The sequence below is a fragment of the Mobula hypostoma genome, chromosome 24, assembly GCF_963921235.1.
Source record: "Mobula hypostoma chromosome 24, sMobHyp1.1, whole genome shotgun sequence".
Lineage (NCBI taxonomy): Eukaryota > Metazoa > Chordata > Chondrichthyes > Myliobatiformes > Myliobatidae > Mobula > Mobula hypostoma.
In genome coordinates, this window is record NC_086120.1 from 44949095 (window position 1) to 44967205 (window position 18111).

Genomic DNA, 18111 nt, shown 5'->3' on the forward strand with positions numbered 1-18111 from the left:
TGACTTTGACCCTTGCTTCTGTGCTTGGTGTGCTGTCTTCTTGGAGATCAGGCTATATTGATTCAAGTCAAGTTGAGGGTGAGGTCTTCTACACAAATACAATGACGTACAGCACAGTGAGAAATTTGCTTGCAACAGCATGAAAAGAAATTTAATTGGGATTTGAGAGGTTTCAAGCTGCTGATTTACACTCACACTTGGCACTTCAGACGCCACACATGAACTCTATGATGTATGAAGACAGGTGGGGGGTGCCTCCTCGTGTGTGCCCAGGAACAATGCCCGCTGCATTCTGATGGCGTCAGGCTGGTGTTCAGAGAAAAGTCACAATGCATTTGTTCCACGTGAGTCTCCTGTGCCCTGCATCAGTGAACCAGTACAGCTATGTATTGGACATTCACATATCAGATGCCTCCTTCCAATGTCATTTCATTGTCAGTGAGCCCTCCCATACATCCAACAATCTCTTTGATTCCCTACGATCAGGTGGGAGATACCGTAGCATCGGGACAGGGACTGTGAGAATCAGGAACAGCGTCTGAACTTCCTCCCAGGACTGATCACGTATGAACCACCAGTAGCATCATACTGCTTACCTTTTAACCTCTGTTGTAAATGCACCTTATTATTTGTTAATTTATTTGTGGTAATATTGGTTTCCTAAGGTTGTCATAGCTGGGGGGGGGGGGGTTGGTAGTGGGGATAACTCCCACTACCTATTAAATGCTCCCAATGGTGTGCTTCTTAAATAGCCTCTGACAAACAAGTCCAGCTCCTGGCCTTCACGTGTGTCTTAGCTACTAAGCCCGGCGGAACCATTTCTACTGACAGGAGAAGGGGCAAAGAGGTGGGTTACTGGCACCTTAAACCAGTCGTGTGGGGCTTGTCAGCCATGGCTGGCAGCTCATCTAGGAGAAGGAAAACTCTGAGCTGAAACCTTCTGTGCCTTGCAGCTACACCCTGAGAAAACTCTGAGAAAAAAATCTGAAGCTGGAACCCCTGTGGAAAGTCCGACGTTGAGTTCAGCACTGATCGGTAGCTCCTGTGATGTCACTTGTGCCACACTGTACCGGTCACTGCTGTTCCTTTGGATTCCTCAGCTGCATGGAGAGGGGGAGTCTGCTACACGGGCAACAGCCTGCTCTCCATATCGTACTGCCCAGGCTTGTGTAAGAAGTAGGCAGTTATGACACAACATCCATGTGCGACCTTGACCAACAGAGGATCTCAATATTGCTTTATGTGTTATGTGTGTGAGTTATATGTACTGTGTTATGCACCTTGGTCCGGAGGGACGCTGTTCCGTTGGGCGATATGTATGTGAACGGTTAATACACCGGTCTTGAACTTGAACTAGTTTTGTGTGTTTCCCCACACAGAAACAAGGCACTTCCTCTCCTCTCCAGCTCATTCAGCTTCAGGGCTGGTGTTAGGAATAAGAATCTCTTGAATAAATGAAAATAAAATCAAACGCTGATACTGGTATTCTGTAAGAAAAAAAATGAAAATGCAGGAAACACTCAGCAAACCAGGCAGCATCTGTGGAAAGAGAAGCAGAGTTAATGTTTCAAGACTGAGACTCCTTCAGAACTGGGAAGGGAGAAAACGAAAGAGTCACAAAAGATTGCAGGCACTTGTGTGAAAGGTGGGGGGAAGGGGGCTTGGGAGGCTTTGATGTTTTTGTCATTTATTCTGTGGGGTTTCTTGTTTTGTGGGTGTCTGTGAAGAGCACAAATTTCAGTTTGTATTCCATATACATTCTCTAATATTAAATGAACCGTTGAATGTAGAGCAATAATGTACTGGAAGAACTCAGAGAATCAGGCAGTACCTGTGGAGGGAAAGGGACCATCAACATTAGGTTTGATACTCTTATTTTTGGACTGAAAGAGAGAGGAGAGATGGCCAGAATAAAAAGGGGAAGGAAAGGCATGGAGCAAAGACTGGCAGGGAATAGATGAATTCAGATGGGGGGGGGTGAGGTGGTAGGCAGATCAGGGAGTGGAGAGTTAGTAATCTCTATTCCTGCTGTCCTTTCCTGGGAGTGATTCTAGCATGACTGAACATTTGAAGATAATTTGAGGTTGTTAGCAGTGGCCCACAAAGTTAGTGAAATCTCGTTATCTTAAAGATGCTTTGAAGAGCTGGAGAAGCGTTGAGTTAGTGACTTTCTTTGGGTTCATCACTGGTGCAAGGTTAAATGGTTTCCAGAAAATCGCTCTGTGGCCAGCTGTCATCTAGACCCTGATAAATTCTGTCCATTGGCAGTTCAGTCCAGGTGCTCACCATCCTCTAGTGAAAAAGGTTACCCTCATGTTTCCTTGAAATTGCTTTCCTTTACCCTAACTCTATGCCCTCCGGTTTGATAAATCACGAGGAAGGGTTTGGCAGATAGAGTACAATGTTGGCAAAAGTGAAGTCATCCACTTTGAAAGAAAAAAATAGAAGATCAGATTATTATTGAAATGGTAAAGAGTTGCAGCAAGCTGTTGTGCAGAGGAACTTGGGAGTGCTTGTGTATAAATCACAAAAGGTTGGTTTGAAAGGCAAATGGAATGTTGGCCTTCATTGCAAGAGGGATTGAATTTAGGAACAGGGAGGTTAAGCTACAACTGTACAGGATACTGGTGAGGCTGTACCTGGAGTACTGTGCACAGTTCTGGTCTCCTACTTGAGGAACAACATACCGGCTTTGGAGGCCGTGCAAAGGAGGTTCACGGGATTGATTCTGCAAGTGAGGGGGTTAGGCTATGTGGACAGATTGAGTTGCCTGGGACTATACCCACTGGAATTGAGAAGAGTGAGAGGGAATCTTATAGAAACATATAAAAATATCAAAAGAATAGAGAAGCAAGAGGCAGGAAAGTCATTTCTACTGGTAAGTGAGATTAGAACTACAGAACATAGCCTCAAGATTGACTTCAAAATGGTGCCGCTGAACCACAGCGATATGTTGCAGTCTACCTATAAAACTTCTGAATTACTTTCACTGAAATCTGCAGCAAGAAATTTCCCTCTAAGCAACGTACTTTTGAACCATCTTAATGAACTAGTGATTTCACGATCTTCTGAAGGACTCAATGGACTTAATTCTCAAGTATGCAGGTACAGTACCATTAAGCAGATGAAGGTACGTTGTCATGGCCGGTAGAGAGGGTCGGGGGAGGACTCCAAGCCAGGATGAGACACAAAGGAATGAAAATTCCTCTCCCCAGCATCTTGTTAGCAACGTACAGTTGCTGGAGAACAAGATTGAAGACCTAAGGGCAAGATTGCTGTATCAATGGGAAATGAGGAATTGCTACCTTCTGTGTTTCACGGAGACGAGGCTCACTCCAAACACACAAGGTATGTCAGTAAGACCTGAGGGCTTCTCAATACACAGGATGGACTGAACTGCTGACTTGGAGAAGGCAAAAGGTGGAGGTGTGTGTCCTATGATAAAAACTTTGTGGTGCTCAGATGCAGTGGTCTTGTCACACATCTGTTCATACAGTCTGGAACATCTTAAGGATTAAGTGTTGACTGTTCTACTTATGAAGAGAGTTCTCTTCTGTGATCTTGACCAGAGTTTACATACTACAAAAAGCCGACATTAATCAGGTATTTGAGATATTGAATGCTGCCATCGCCAAACAAGAAATAGCCTACCTTCCAAGAGCCCTCTTCCTAGAGGTGCTGCCTGGCCCCTCTTCCTAGAGATGCTGCCTGGCCTGCTGCGTTCACCAGCAACTTTTATGTGAATAGCCTACCTTGATGCCTTTCAAATCATAGTCGGGACTTCAATCAGCTTTGCTGGAAGAAATTTCTGTCCAATTATCATCAACATCTAACTTGAGCACCAGCATCCCAACACACTTGACCACTGTTATACTATGATTTGGAATGTCTACCATTCAATGCCTAGACCATATTGTTGAAAATCTGATTACTTGACTGTCTTCTCCTACCTGCATACAGTCAGAGACTAAAGAGCAAGGCTCCAGAGATAAGGACAACAAAGAGGTTGTCGCAAGAGGCAGAGGAGCGGCTATGGGGTTGCACAAGTCAGTGGACTGGGTTGTGTTCAGGGACTCCTCAGAGGATCTGAACCAATACACCACGGTTGTTATGGACTTTATCTAAACAGTTGTAGACAAGTACATCCCCAATGTCCCCAACTGTAATATAAAGACTCTAAAGTAATTTAGAGTCTTCCTCAACTGGAAGCCCTGGATGAACCATGAGATCTGCAATCTGCTGACGGCCAAGTCAGTGGCATTCAGGTCTGGTGACCAAGTAAGATACAAAAGGGCCAGGTATGATCTCCAGAAAGCCATCTCATGTGCGAAGTGGCAATTCCGGACTAAACTTGAATCACTGAAGATACAGTCGATCGCTGTGACTGAGCTTAAATGCTATTACCTCTTACAAAGTGAAAACTAAGTGACACATACGGCAAAAGGACTTCACTCCCAGAGGAGCTCAATGCTTTCTGTGCTTGCTTTGACTGTCACACATGAAGGAACCATCACAAACTCCCACAGCTCCCGATCGCCCTGTGATTTCAGCATTTGAGGCTGATGTGAGAGCATTCTTCCTGAGGTTGAACCCACTGAAAGCATTCAGCTTTCCTGCCTGAAAGCGACTTAAACCTGCTTCAATTTGCCTACCGGCACAATAGATCCACAGCAGATGACAGTTCATTGGCCCTTCACTCAACCCTGGAACGTCTGGACAGCGAAGATGCATACACCAGGATGCTCTTTATTGACTACAGCTCGGCACTTAATACTAATCAATAAGATTCATGATCTTGGTCTCAAAACCACCTTGTGCAATTGGATCCTCAATTCCTCTATTTCCTCACTTACGGACTCCAGTCGGTTCAGATTAGCAACAACATCTCTTCCACAATCTTTATCAGCACTGGTGCACCACAAGGCTGTGTGCTTAGCCCCATGCTTTCCTCACTTTCTACTTATGATGGTGAAGCTAAGCCATATTTAAGTTTGCTGACAGCACCACTGTCGTAGGTCAAATCAGAGGTGGCAACGAATCAGCATACAAGTAGGAGATTGAAAATCTGGCTGAATGGTGCCATAACAACGACCTCTCCCTCAATGTCACCAAGACCAAAGAGCTGATTACTGACTTCAGGAGAAGGAAATGGGGGGTTGATCAGCCAGTCCTCATCAGGAGATCAGAGGTGGAAAGCGTCAGCAACTTTAAATCCCTCGGTGTTATCATTTCAGAGGATCTGTCCTGGGCCCAACACGTAAGCGTCATTACGAAGAAAGCACGGCAGCACCTGTACTTCCTTAGAAGTTTGCAAAGTTTCAGAATGACATCAGAATCAGGTTTATTATCACCGGCATGTGTTGTGAAATTTGTTAACTTAGCAGCAGCAGTTCAATGCAATGCATCATCTAGAAGGAAAAAAAGCAAAAATAAAATAATAATAATAATAAAAAATAAGTAAACTAACTACAGTATACATATGTTGAATAGACTAAAAAATCATGCAAAAAACAGAAATAATATATATTAAAAAAGTGAAGTAGTGTCCGAAGGTTCAATGTCCATTTAGGAATTGGATGGCAAAGGGGAAGAAGCTGTTCCTGAATCGCTGAGTGTGTGCCTTCAGGCTTCTGTACCTCCTCCCTGTGGTAACAGTGAGAAAAGGGCATGCCCTGGGTGCTGGAGATCCTTAATAATGAGACGCTGCCTTTCTGAGACACCGCTCCCTAAAGCTGCCATTACCAAGATCTAAAACGTTGACTTAAATTGAATTGACTTTATTACTTACATCCTTCATATACATGAGGAGTAAAAATCTTTACATTATGTCTCCGTCTAAGTGTGCAATGCACAATTTATAGTAATTTATAATAAATAGTATGTACAACAGGACAGTCAATATAACATAGAAATATAGTTGTGTCAACATGAATTAAGCAGTCTGATGGCCTGGTGGAAGAAGCTGTCCTGGAGCTTGTTGGTCCTGGCTTTTATGCTGTGGTACCGTTTCCCAGATGGTAGCAGCTGGAACAGTTTGTGGTTGGGGTGACTCGGGTCCCCAAAGATCCTCTGGGCCCTCTTTACACACCTGTCTTTGTAAATGTCCTGAATAGTGGGAAGTTCACATCTACAGATGCGCCGGGCTGTCCACACCACTCTCTGCAGAGTCCTGTGATTGAGGGAAGTACAGTTCCCAGACCAGGCAGTGATGCAACCAGTCAGGATGCTCTCAATTGTGCCCCTGTAGAAAGTTCTTGGGATTTGGGGACCAAACTTCTTCAGCTGTCTGAGGTGAAAGAGGCACTGTTGTGCATTTTGCACCACATAGCCGGTATGTACAGACCACATGAGATCCTCAGTGATGTGTATGCCAAAGAACTTAAAGCTGTTCACCCTGTCAACCCCAAATCCATTGATGTCAATGGGGGTTAGCCTGTCTCCATTCCTCCTACAGTCCACAACCAGCTCCTTTGTTTTTGCAACATTGAGGAGAGGTTGTTTTCTTTACACCACGGTATTAGGGTGACAAGTTTCTATAGACGTGTGGTGGAGAGTATATTGACTGGTTACATCACAGTCTGGTATGGAAACACCAATGCTCTTGAATGGAAAATCTTACAGAAAGTAGTGGATGCAGCCCAGTCGATCATGGGTAAAATCCTGACCACAACTGAGCACGTCTACATGGAGTGCTGTCGCAGGATAGCAGCAAACATCAACAAGGTCCCCCACCGCCCAGGCCATGCTCTCTTCTCTCTGCTGCCTCAGGAAGGAGGTACAGGAGGTACAGGAGCCTCAGGACCCACACCACCAGGTTCAGGAACAGTTATTACCCCAACCATCAGGTGCTTGAACCAGAAGGGATAACTTCACACAGCTTCACTCACCCCATCACTGAACTGATCCCACAGCATAGGGACTCACTTTCAAAGACTCTTCATCTCATGTTCTCGGTATTTATTGCTTGTTTTTTCTTGAGTATTTGGACACTTTGCTTTCTTTTGCACACTGGTTGGTTGTCCATCCTGTTAGGTGTGGTCTTTCATTGATTCTATTGTGTTTCTTGGATTTACTGAATATGCCCACATGAAAACAAACCTCAGGTTTATCATAGTCATAGTCATACTTTATTGATCCTGGGGGAAACTGGTTTTCGTTACAGTTGCACCATAAATAATAAATAGTAATAAAACCATAAATAGTTAAATAGTAATATGTAAATTATGCCAGGAATTAAGTCCAGGACCAGCCTATTGGCTTGGGGTGTCTGACCCTCCAAGGGAGGGGTTGTAAAGTTTGATTTCCACAGGCAGGAATGACTTCCTATGACGCTCTGTGTTGCATCTCGGTGGAATGAGTCTCTGGCTGAATGTACTCCTGTGCCCAACCAGTACATTATGTAGTGGATGGGAGACATTGTCCAAGATGGCGTGCAACTTGGACAGCATCCTCTTTTCAGACACCACCGTCAGGGAATCCAGTTCCATCCCCACAACATCACTGGCCTTACGAATGAGTTTGTTGATTCTGCTGGTGTCTGCTACCCTCAGCCTGCTGCCCCGGCACACAACAGCAAACATGATCGCACTGGCCACCACAGACTCATAGAACATCCTCAGCATCGTCCGGCAGATGTTAAAGGACCTCAGTCTCCTCAGGAAATAGAGATGGCTCTGACTCTTCTTGTAGACAGCCTCAGCGTTCTTTGACCAGGTGACTTATATGTGTGCTGAGCCGAGGCCTCCATCGATCAGAGTCACCATGGATGTTGCATCCTGGCTGTTTAGATGCACACGTCTGGGCAGTACGATATGGAGAGTGAGCTGTTGCCCGTGTAGCAAGGTCTCCCTCTCCACGTATCTGATGAACCCAAAGGAACAGCAGAGACCAATACAGTTTGGCATCAGCAGTGTCGCAGGAGTTGCCAGTCAGCGTTGAACTCAATGTTGCACTTCTTTAAGAACTCCAGCCCCGGATTTTACTCCTGACGCCTTCCCCATGAGTGGGTATAGCCGCAAGGCAGCGGAGGTTTGAAATCAGAGTTTTCTTTCTCTTAGATGAGCTGCCAACCACGGCTGATGAGCCCCATCTGCCTGAAGCGACTGGTTTTAAAGCACCAGTAATTCACCTTTGCCCCTTCTCCTGACAGTAGAAGCAGTTCCACCGGACTTAGTAGCTAAGCCACATGTGAAGGCCAGGAGCTGGACTTGGTTGTCAGTGGCTATTTGAGGCACATGCCTTTGCGAGCTTTTAATAGGTTGTGGGAGCTTATTTTCACTACACGAAGATAAAATTACTTTGAACTTTGAACACATTTAGGGTGGAGATGAGAAGGAACTGCTTTTCCCAGGGAATAGTGAATTTGTGGAGTTCTCTGCTTGATAAACATAAAGGTTACCGCATTAAATATACGGTACTTGAGACAGAGTTAGATATATTTTTGCATAGCAGGAGAATTAGGGTTGGTGGAGTTAAGTCCTTAGCCAGATCAGCCATGATCTTACTAAAGAGCGGAGCAGGGTTGATGGGCCAGTTGGCCAACTCCTGCTCTTGTTTCTAATTTATTGCAGTGTGGAATTGGCCCTTCCAGTGCTTCCCCCTATCTAACCCTAGGCTAATCACAGGACAATTTACAATGCCCACTTAATCTACCAACTGGTACGTCTTTGGAATGTGGGAGGAAACTGGAGCACCCGGAGGAAACCCACGTGGTCACAGGGAGAACGTACAAACTCCTTGCGGGCAGCGGCAGGACTTGAACCCGGCTCACTGGTACTATAGAGCACTGTGTTAACCACTACGCTAATGAGACCCTGCAGTCTGTAATATTGTGCTAAAATAAGGACACTGGGTTGTAGACTTGATAGAGTCACAGAGAAATGCAGGACAGTAACAGGCCATTCAGCCTTTCTAGCCCCTGCTAAACTGTTATTCTGCCATGATCTTGCTGAATGGCAGAATAGGTTCGATGGGCCAAATGGCCTACTGCTGCTCCTATTTCTTATGTGATTTAACTGTATTGAGGGTAAAAAGATACCTGCAGTCTATCCCCTCATAACTTTAAAAACCTAATTCTGACAAAGGGCTACTGTAGAGCAGACGGTGGTAACAGCTGTATTATTGAATTCCACTGCTCTGTGCAAACAAGATTCAAGATTCAAGATTGTTTAATGTCATTTCCTGTACAGAAATGTAAAGGAAAACAAAATAATTGTTACTCCAGTTCTGATGCAGCATGGAAAAAAATCACAATTAGATAAAAACACAATAAATATAAATACATAAGGTAGCTTATATGTATCAATTGATCGTTATGTCCATAAAGTGACACGAGTGTCGATATGTAAGGTGAATCTGACAGGAAATGATGAAGTAGTGGTGGTTGGGGCTGAGGGTTACAACATAAAAGAATCAACTCCAAGAGTGCATACGACTGTGCTTTTGTCACGCTCATTCCTGGCAGAATCATGGGGGATATCTGATTAGTCCTCCTGCAATCTTTAAAATCCAATCCACACCTTACCATATTAGGAATCGTCTATCCCCACGTTTCTTCATTCCTGGCTTCATTTGCAGCCACTCCCAGTGGAGAAAGGAGCTCGCATTTTATTACTGGAAGCTGGCTGAAACCGTGTGATTATTGCAATCAGTCATTGATCGGGATGGGGGAGGTGGGAGCAATGTCACAAAAAAAAATTACCTTTTTTAAAGAAAAATGATATTGTTCAAATTGCTTAGTCCTGCTTATCTCAAAAAGTATGAACTGTGGTTGTGCTCTTCTCATCTGGGGAAAAATCCTCTGGTAATAAGCAGGAACGTTAACGCTAATCTACAGAGGCATGAACTGCTGACCCACTGAAGGTTTAGTAGAGCCAAGACAGAAGTTAAAGTTAAGTACATAAATATTTAGAACAAAAAAATGTCAGTATCGGTGAAGACAATCAGGAAGCTATTCCATTCTCTTAAAAACTCATCATGTTTAATGACTTTATTGAAGGAAGGAATTTACCGACCTTGTTCAGCTGGTCTTCATAGGGCTCAGGAGGCCTACTAGTGTGGCTGAGCTTTGGTAGTCGGAAATAGCGTGCTAGGCCATCCAATTCAGAGACCAGATAGAACTAGACATTGAATGCCCACTCCCTAGAGCAGACCACATCCTGTGAATGAGTAAATAAGATCAGAGTTTTTTTTTGTTAAGGATAAAGTGGGGGAGAAAGGAATTGTTCCAACAAGTCTGCTCCCACTTACAAAGAGATAATAAGTGTTTCCCAATCTCAGCTTTTCCCACACTGTTACCATCTGTCTCCTAATGGGGGGCCACCAACCTGAAATATTATACACTCAGAGGTCACTTTATTAGGTACACCTGCACACCTGCACATTCATGCAGATATTTAATTAGCCAATACGGCGGCATCTCCGTGCATAAAAGCTGGCAGATATGGTCAACGGATTCAGTTCCACACACACAAAATGCTGGAGGAACTCAGTAAGTCAGGCAGCATCCATGGAAATGAATAAACAGTCGATGTTTCAGGCTAAGCACCTTCTTCAGAGGTTCAGTTGTGTTCAGATCAAACATTAGAATGGGGGAAATATGTGATCTAAGTGACCTTGACAGAAGATGATGGCTGCTGGTTTGAGTATCTCGGAAACTGATGATCTCCTGGGATTTTCACGTATACCAATCTCTAGAGTTTACAGGGAATGGTGAAAAAGCAAAAAAAAACATCCAGTGTGTGGCAGTTCTGGGGTGTAAATGCCTTGTCAATGAGAGAGGCCAGAGGAGAATGGCCAGTCTGGCTCATGCTGACAGGAAGGTGACAGTAACTCAAAGACGATGCGTAGAAGAGCATCTCTGAACGCCCAACAGGCCAAAACTTGAAGTGGATGGGCTACAGCAGCAGAAGACTATGAACATACATTCAGTAGCAACTTTATTAGGCACAGGAGGTCCTGAGTGTATCTGTTTCTCATTCCACAGATGCTGCCTGACCCAGTATGGACCGAATTTCATTGTTCTCTTAGCATCCAAAGATCTGTTGTTTGCTGTACTGACTAAGTTCAGTAACTGGCCATTTAATGATGGAGCATTGAACGTTTGTGGTAGTAGTAGTGCGTTCACTCGTTTGGGGTATGATGCTGTCCTGAGAGGTTATCCACTGGTGGGTTTTCAGGTGGCTGTTGAGGCTGATCCAGGACCCACATAACTAGGATGTTAGAGTGGATTCCCTTAGTACAGAATTCCTCTGCGTGACGTTGTTTAACATGCAAGAGCAGCCACCATGTGGTCCTTGACAGATCGGGGTCAGGGTCCAGTGGCGTGGAGTACAAGATGACCAGCCTTCCTCCATCTTCACTGCCACTGTGATGTGACATCATCTTCCGCCAGCTCCACCGTATTGTTTGGGTCGATCTTTGACTGGAACCTCTCCCTCCGCCATGGGTGACCCTACCAGGAATGAAGAAAGCATCACTCTCGGGATCGCAGGAACTCATCAAGCCTCTCCAACACAGCAATATGGTCATGCTCGGAGAACATTCAATGGTGCACCATTCAAAGCTTTAGGTTGGAGAATTACACAGATTTTCAACTGAAAAATCTCTCACTGGCTGTTCCCTTTTTCTTGTACTGTCACCGCTGATTGTAGAGGTCCAAGGCAAAGAGAAAGAAAGAGTAAAGGTTTGCATCAAAGCATCCAGACAAATAGTGAAATGTCAGCTGATTATTAACTTTGGGAGGAGGAAACCAGAGGTCCCTGAGCTGGTCCTCATCAGTGGATCAGAGTTGCAGAGGGTCAGCAACTTCAGATTACTCGGTGTTATCATTTCAGAGGATCTGTCCTGGGCCCAGCAGGTAAGTGTAGTTATGAAGAAAGCACGGCATTACCTCTACTTCTTAAGAAGTTTGCAAATATTTGGTGTGACAGCTAATACTTCAACAAACTTCTATAGATGTGTGGTGGAGAGTTTATTGACTGGTTTCATCATTGCCTGGTAAGGAAACACAAATGCCCTTGAATGGAAAATCCTACAAAAAGTAATGGATACAGCCCAGTCCAACACGGGTAAAGTCCTCCTCGTCATTGAGTGCATCTACACGAAGCATTGTTGCAGGAAAGCAGCATCCTTCATCAGGGACCTACACCACCCAGACCACGCTCTCTTTTTGTTGCTGCCATCAGGAAGCCTCAGGACCCACACCACCGGATTCAGGAGCAGTTATTACCCCTCAGCCATCGGGCTCTTGAACCGGGGGGGGAGTGACTGCTCAACTTTACTTGCCCCATCACTGACCTGTTCCCTCAACCTCTGGCCTCACTTTCAAGGACTCTTCATCCCATGTTCTCGAAATGCATTGCTTTTCATGTATTATTATTATTTCTTTCTTTTTCTTTTGTATCTGCACAGTTCGTTGTCTTTTGCACACGGGTTGTCCACCCTGTTAGGTACAGTCTTTCTTTGACTTTATCGTGTTTCTTGGATTTACTGAGTATGCCTGCAAGAAAACAAATCTCAGGGTGACACATATGTACTTTGATAGTAAACTTACTTTAAACTTTTGAACTTTGACGTGTTGCTGTGTCAATGACAATGACAACCTGAGAATTATGCTGGAGGAAGTCCACAAGTGTCACCACACATGGGGTGCTGACTGAGTGTGCCCACTGCTTACTAATGCTAACCATAGGTCTTTGGGATGTGGGTAACATTTCCTCTAATTTTGTTTTACAGCTGTGCGGACCAACCATTGCTCTGAGCAGGAATTTTTTTTTTACTTGGCCTGAAAACTGAGCGGCACTTTAATAAAATGTTATATAAGAGAAAATTCTAGCTGCAAAGGCTATGCGCGTGGGCGCATTTTGGTTACTGTGCGGCCGCTCACTTGTGCAGCTTGGAGGGAACAGTGTGAATATGCGAGATCAGTGATCACTGGCACTGTAAAGCCATCGTGCTACCTGTCACCGTGCTGCCAAATATCCGCTGGAATGATCCTTTCCAAGCCCTTCAGGGACTCCACGTATTTCAGTGAGATCATTTTTGATTGTTAGTTACGGCATGGGAACAAGCCCTTGTGTCCCACAAGCCATACTGCTCAATCACACTCATCTGACCAATTAACCTATGGACCCATAGGTCTTTGGAATGTGGGAGGAAACTGAAGCAAGCGTAGGAAATTCATACAGTCATGGTGAGAATCATTCTTCTGAACTCAAGGGAATTTAAGCCTCTTCAACAAAACTCGGAGACATTCCGCCAGTCATTGCTTCAGTCTAAAGTTCCTTATCAGAACTGGGGAAAAATGAAATTGTAGTTGGAGAAGAGAAAGAGGGGACAGCGTGAATATCTCTGATAAGGTGGGACTGGAGTGACGGAAACCATTCGGTTGACAGGAGAAATTGGATAGTTCGAAAGAAGGGAAGAAACAGGGAGACAGACAGACAGACAACGAGACAGAGAGTAAGAGACAGAGAAAGAGAGAAAGACAGAGATGAAAAGAGAGACTGGGAGAGAGAGAGAGAGAGAGAGAGAGAGACACACACACATGAGTCAGGGGGGACAGTGAGAGAGACAGACAGACAGACAGAGAGAGTCAGACAAAGAGAGAGAGAGAGAGAGAAACTGTAACATAGAGACAGAGAGACAGGGACAGAGACAGAGAGAGAGAAAAAGAGAGAAAGAAAGACAGACAAAGAGAGGGACAGAGAGACAGAGAGAGGGGGAGAGAGAGGGAGAGGGAGAGAAACAGTGATATAGAGACAGAGACAGGGACAGACAGAGAGAACGAGAGAGATAGAGACAGACAAAGAGAAGAGAGAGAGAAAGACAGACAAAGAGAGGGACAGAGACAGAGAGAGGAAGACAGAAAGAGAAGAGAGCGAAAGAGAGAGGGGAGAGAGAGGGTGAGAGATGGGGAGAGAGAGAGGGAGAGAGAGGAGAGAGAGGAGGAGAGGGATAGAGAGAGAGAGGAAAGAGGGGAGTGGGAAAGAGAGAGAGGGAGAGAGAAAGGTGAGAGCGATGGGAGGAGAGCGAGAGGGAGAGAGAGACATGATAGTGCAATTGTTTGACAGTGCTAGTAATCACTGTTTGGGGTTTGATTCCCGCAGTGTCTATAAGGAGTTTTTACATTTTCCCTGTGACTGTGCGGGTTTCTCTGGGCTCTCTGGTTTTCTCTCACATTCCAAAGACGTCTGGTTAGGGTTGGTAAGTTGTGGACATCGGAAACATGGTGACATGTGGCTACCCAGCACAATCCTCGGACTGTGTTGGTCAGTGACACAAAATGACGTGTTTTGACAATACAATGTCAATGCACACGTGGTATATAATCCTAATCTTTTATAAGGGAGAGGGAGAGGAGAGAAAACACAGAGCTTTGAAATGCAAATCTGTAGAATCTGCCCACAGATCGGTCCCTCATTACAAACTTGTCACCAAGAAATCCAACAGGGAGCTCAGAAGAAAGCACCTTCATCCTCGATGCCATGACAATAGTGGAACTTGCTGCCGAAACAATTGATTGAACCAAAAGTATCAATGTGTTGAAGTGAAGACTGAGCAACTATAGTGGCAGAAGGAAAGAGAGGGTGACACTGATATAAATGAGGAGAGGCAGGTAGAAGCTGAAATGGAGCATTGGCCTTGCTGATTATTGTCACATATACAGCGACAGAGTGAAAGCCTTTTACTTTGTGTCCCATCCAGCCAGACCATGACATACGTACACGTTTTGGTATTGGTATTGATATAGGTTTATCACACAATGCAATGAGCTGGACTAAGGTAAAACAATTACAATGTGGAACAAAGTATAATGGCTTTCGACAAAGTGCACTGCAGGTAGAGGATAAAGCGCAGGGTCACAACGAGGTAGATTGTGGGGCTGAGAGCCCATCTTATTGTACACGAGGGCAGTTTAAGAGTCCAACAGCAGTGGAATGGAAGCTGTCCCTGAGCCCGGTGCGACGTGCTTTCAGGATTTTGTATCTTCTGTCTGATGGGAGATGGGAGAGGACGGAATGACCAGGGTGGGTGGGTCTTTGATGATGCTGGCTGCTTTACTGGGGCAGCAGCAAGTGTCGGCAGTGACCATGGAGGGGAGGCTGGTTTCTGGGATGTCCTGGGCTGTGTCCACAACTCTCTGCAGTTTTCAGCAGTTACATGCAGAGCAGTTGCCATACTCAAGCCATTCTACATCCAGACAGAATGCTTTCTATGGCACATCAACAGAAACTCGATGGGGATTTGCCAGATCTCCTCTTGCTCCCAAGGAGGCTCAAAGTTCAAAGTAAATTTATTCTCAAAAAATACTTTCATGTCACCATATAAGCCGTGAGATTCATTTTCTTGCAGGCATACCCAATAAGTCCATAACAAAGTAATAACCATAATGAATCAATTATGGATTCATTCCAGTAGAGGCATTGAGGAGGCTTCTTGGCCATGACATCAGCTTTGTTTCTCCATCATCAAAGATCCTCACCACCCAGGCCATGCTCTTTTCTCACTGCTGCCGTCAGGTAGAAGGTACAAGTGCTTCAGGAAAAGAAAAGAAGTGCTGAATATGGTATTGGAGAGCAGGCAGACATGAATGTTTTCATGGTTGGGTAAGCCTAATTCCTTGCTTCTTTTCCATTTACTCCTAGTACTTCTAAGTAACTGAGCCTTCACTGGGTATTATGCCATAAAGACAGACTCTCCAGTGGTACTTATTCCCTCAAACTGACCCTTCACTGGGCATTATGTCATAAAGGTAGTCTCCCAATGGTATCTATTCCCTCAAACTGTTCTACAACATTGCCCTAGATGCTGGTCATGTGTCCTCTGAATTTACCTTCAACCCGCAAACTCTGCCCTCAAAGGAATTGGTCAACCTGATGGTGTGAGATCCACCAAGGAAAATGAATTCCTCACAAGTCTACTCTTCACCTACTTCAAAATAACACAAGAACTCAAAATTATTTTAACTTGATTTGAAGAAAAATATTTTGATACTATTCAGTAAGCCAAAGTCAGCTTTTGTTTAGCTCACTGAAATCTTGCCTTTCTTACAATTTCCTTATAAGGTTCTATCTTTTTGCAAATGCATCTGCTGCCTCCAGTTTAAGACAGGGTGTCTTCACGACACTTACTAAGGAGATTAGATTAATTTTATAATTTCTTTAACCATTCTAGAATCAGAATTCAAATCAGAATCAGGTTTATTATAACTGACATATATCATGAGATTTGTCATTTGCAAAAATACAATGAATAAACTATAATTTATCTATACTATAAATTATGATAAGATGGGCGTACATATGTGTGTGCATATATATAGATAGATAGATAAATAGATAGATAGATACTGGTATATATTGTATTGTGTAAAAGTCTTAGGCACCATAGCTATATATATTTATATATATATTTGCCTAAGAATTTTGCACAGTACAGTATGTGTGTGTGTGTGTGTGTGTGTGTGTGTGTGTGTGTGTGTGTGTGTGTGTACGTACATTTATGGAGACATATATGGATAGATAGATAGATAGATATACATGTAGTGCAAAAATTTTATGGTGGTGTTCATGGGTTCAGAGGTTGGATATTCCTAAAATGTTGAGTGTGTGTCTTCAGGCTCCTGTATCTTCTCTCTGATGGGAACAATGAGAAGCAGGCACGTCTCAGGTGGTGACGTTCCCCCTTTCTGATGAATGCACTATTCTGAATATAGCTGAAATTTGCCAATTGTAGTTTTGGACTGTGAAGCTTTCATAACAATTTTCTCTTTCTTAATATGCCTGAGTTATAATCAGAGAACTGTGCAATCCTCTGCCTCTGCACCAAGTAATTATCTTTGTTATTTGTTCTTTCTTCAGCAGCAACAATGGTGGAAATTGGAAAAGACAAGAAGAATCCAGATGAATTTGCAGAAGGATTGGACTCAGTTCTTGGGGACTTTGCTTTTCCAGATGAATTTGTCTTTGATGTTTGGGGAGCAATTGGAGATGCCAAAAATGGTCGAATCTAGCACGTATGGTTATTGTGTGCAGTCTTTCCAACTATAGGTATGGTCTAATTCCTCCACCTTCTCTTTGAATCAGAAGTAGGCTCTTTCAAACAGTGTTGCATAATCTAAACCATTATTACAACCTAGAAATTTAATAAACTTTCATGTTGAGTAAACGTTCATTAGGAAACATAAGCCTGAGTAATGGCAGATACTGAATCAAGATGAAAAATACTTTGAAAGATGATATTTCTTTTAATTTTAAATAAGTTGCAAAATTAATTTTTCAAGACAAAGTGTAGAGTTGATCTTTAGTTTCTTTATTGCTTAATGAATTCAATTATTAAATGAATGAAAATTGAGGAAACATTTTTTGTACTTCACTGAACGAGGAATTCTTCAAAGGCTGAATCAAAGAAAGAGATGGTATTGGATAGATCTCCCATTGAATAATCATTCTAATATCCATTTGTATTGAAGTCCAAAGTTATTGATTACCACGTGTGTATCCACCAAGAAGTCTGTCTGTAACCTAACGTGCAATATGGATTTCCTGTTTCCCTCTCCCACTTTATCTCCTTATGTGCCCATCACCTCTCTCTGGTGCTCCTCCCCTTCCCTTTCTTCCATGGTCTTCTGTCCCCTTCTCCAGCCCTTTATCTCTTTTACTAATCGACTTCCCAGCTCTTTACGTCACTCCCTTCTCCTCTCCTGGTTTCAGCTATCACCTACCACTTTGTACCTCTTCTTCCCCTCCCTCTACCTTCTTACTCTGAATTCTCCTCTTCCTTTCCAGTCCTGAAGAATGGTCTTGGTCCGGTCTTGGTCCGAAACGTTGACTGTTTGTTCTTATCCGTAGATGCCGCCTGGCCTGCTGTGTGTGTTGCTTTGAATTTCTACCCCATTGAATCAACTTCCTACAGGTGTATCATTGGATAACATAGCAATACTTTGAAACCCAATACAATTCAAAGGCTGTCTATTTTTCTAATTTTGAAAGAAGTATGTTTAAATGATAAAATTACTGCTATAATCTAAGAGGTTTTGTACATTAGTGTTCTCCAGATTAAGTCCACTGTAATGCAATTGAGCAGCAAGAATTATTTCAGTAAAAATTA

The 18111-nt window shown here is 43.7% G+C and overlaps 1 protein-coding gene across 2 annotated transcripts in view; it reads left to right on the plus strand.

Moving 5' to 3' along the window:
* The window catches only part of LOC134337271 (PDZ domain-containing protein GIPC3-like), a 102663-nt gene extending 85474 nt beyond the window's left edge, over positions 1-17189 (plus strand). For both annotated transcript variants that reach the window (XM_063032138.1, XM_063032137.1), the window contains exon 8: positions 16863-17189. In XM_063032138.1, coding sequence (XP_062888208.1) covers positions 16863-17014 — 152 coding nt within the window. In that variant the 3' untranslated portion in view covers positions 17015-17189. The remainder of the gene's footprint in view (positions 1-16862) is intronic.
* Positions 17190-18111: the final 922 nt, after the last annotated feature.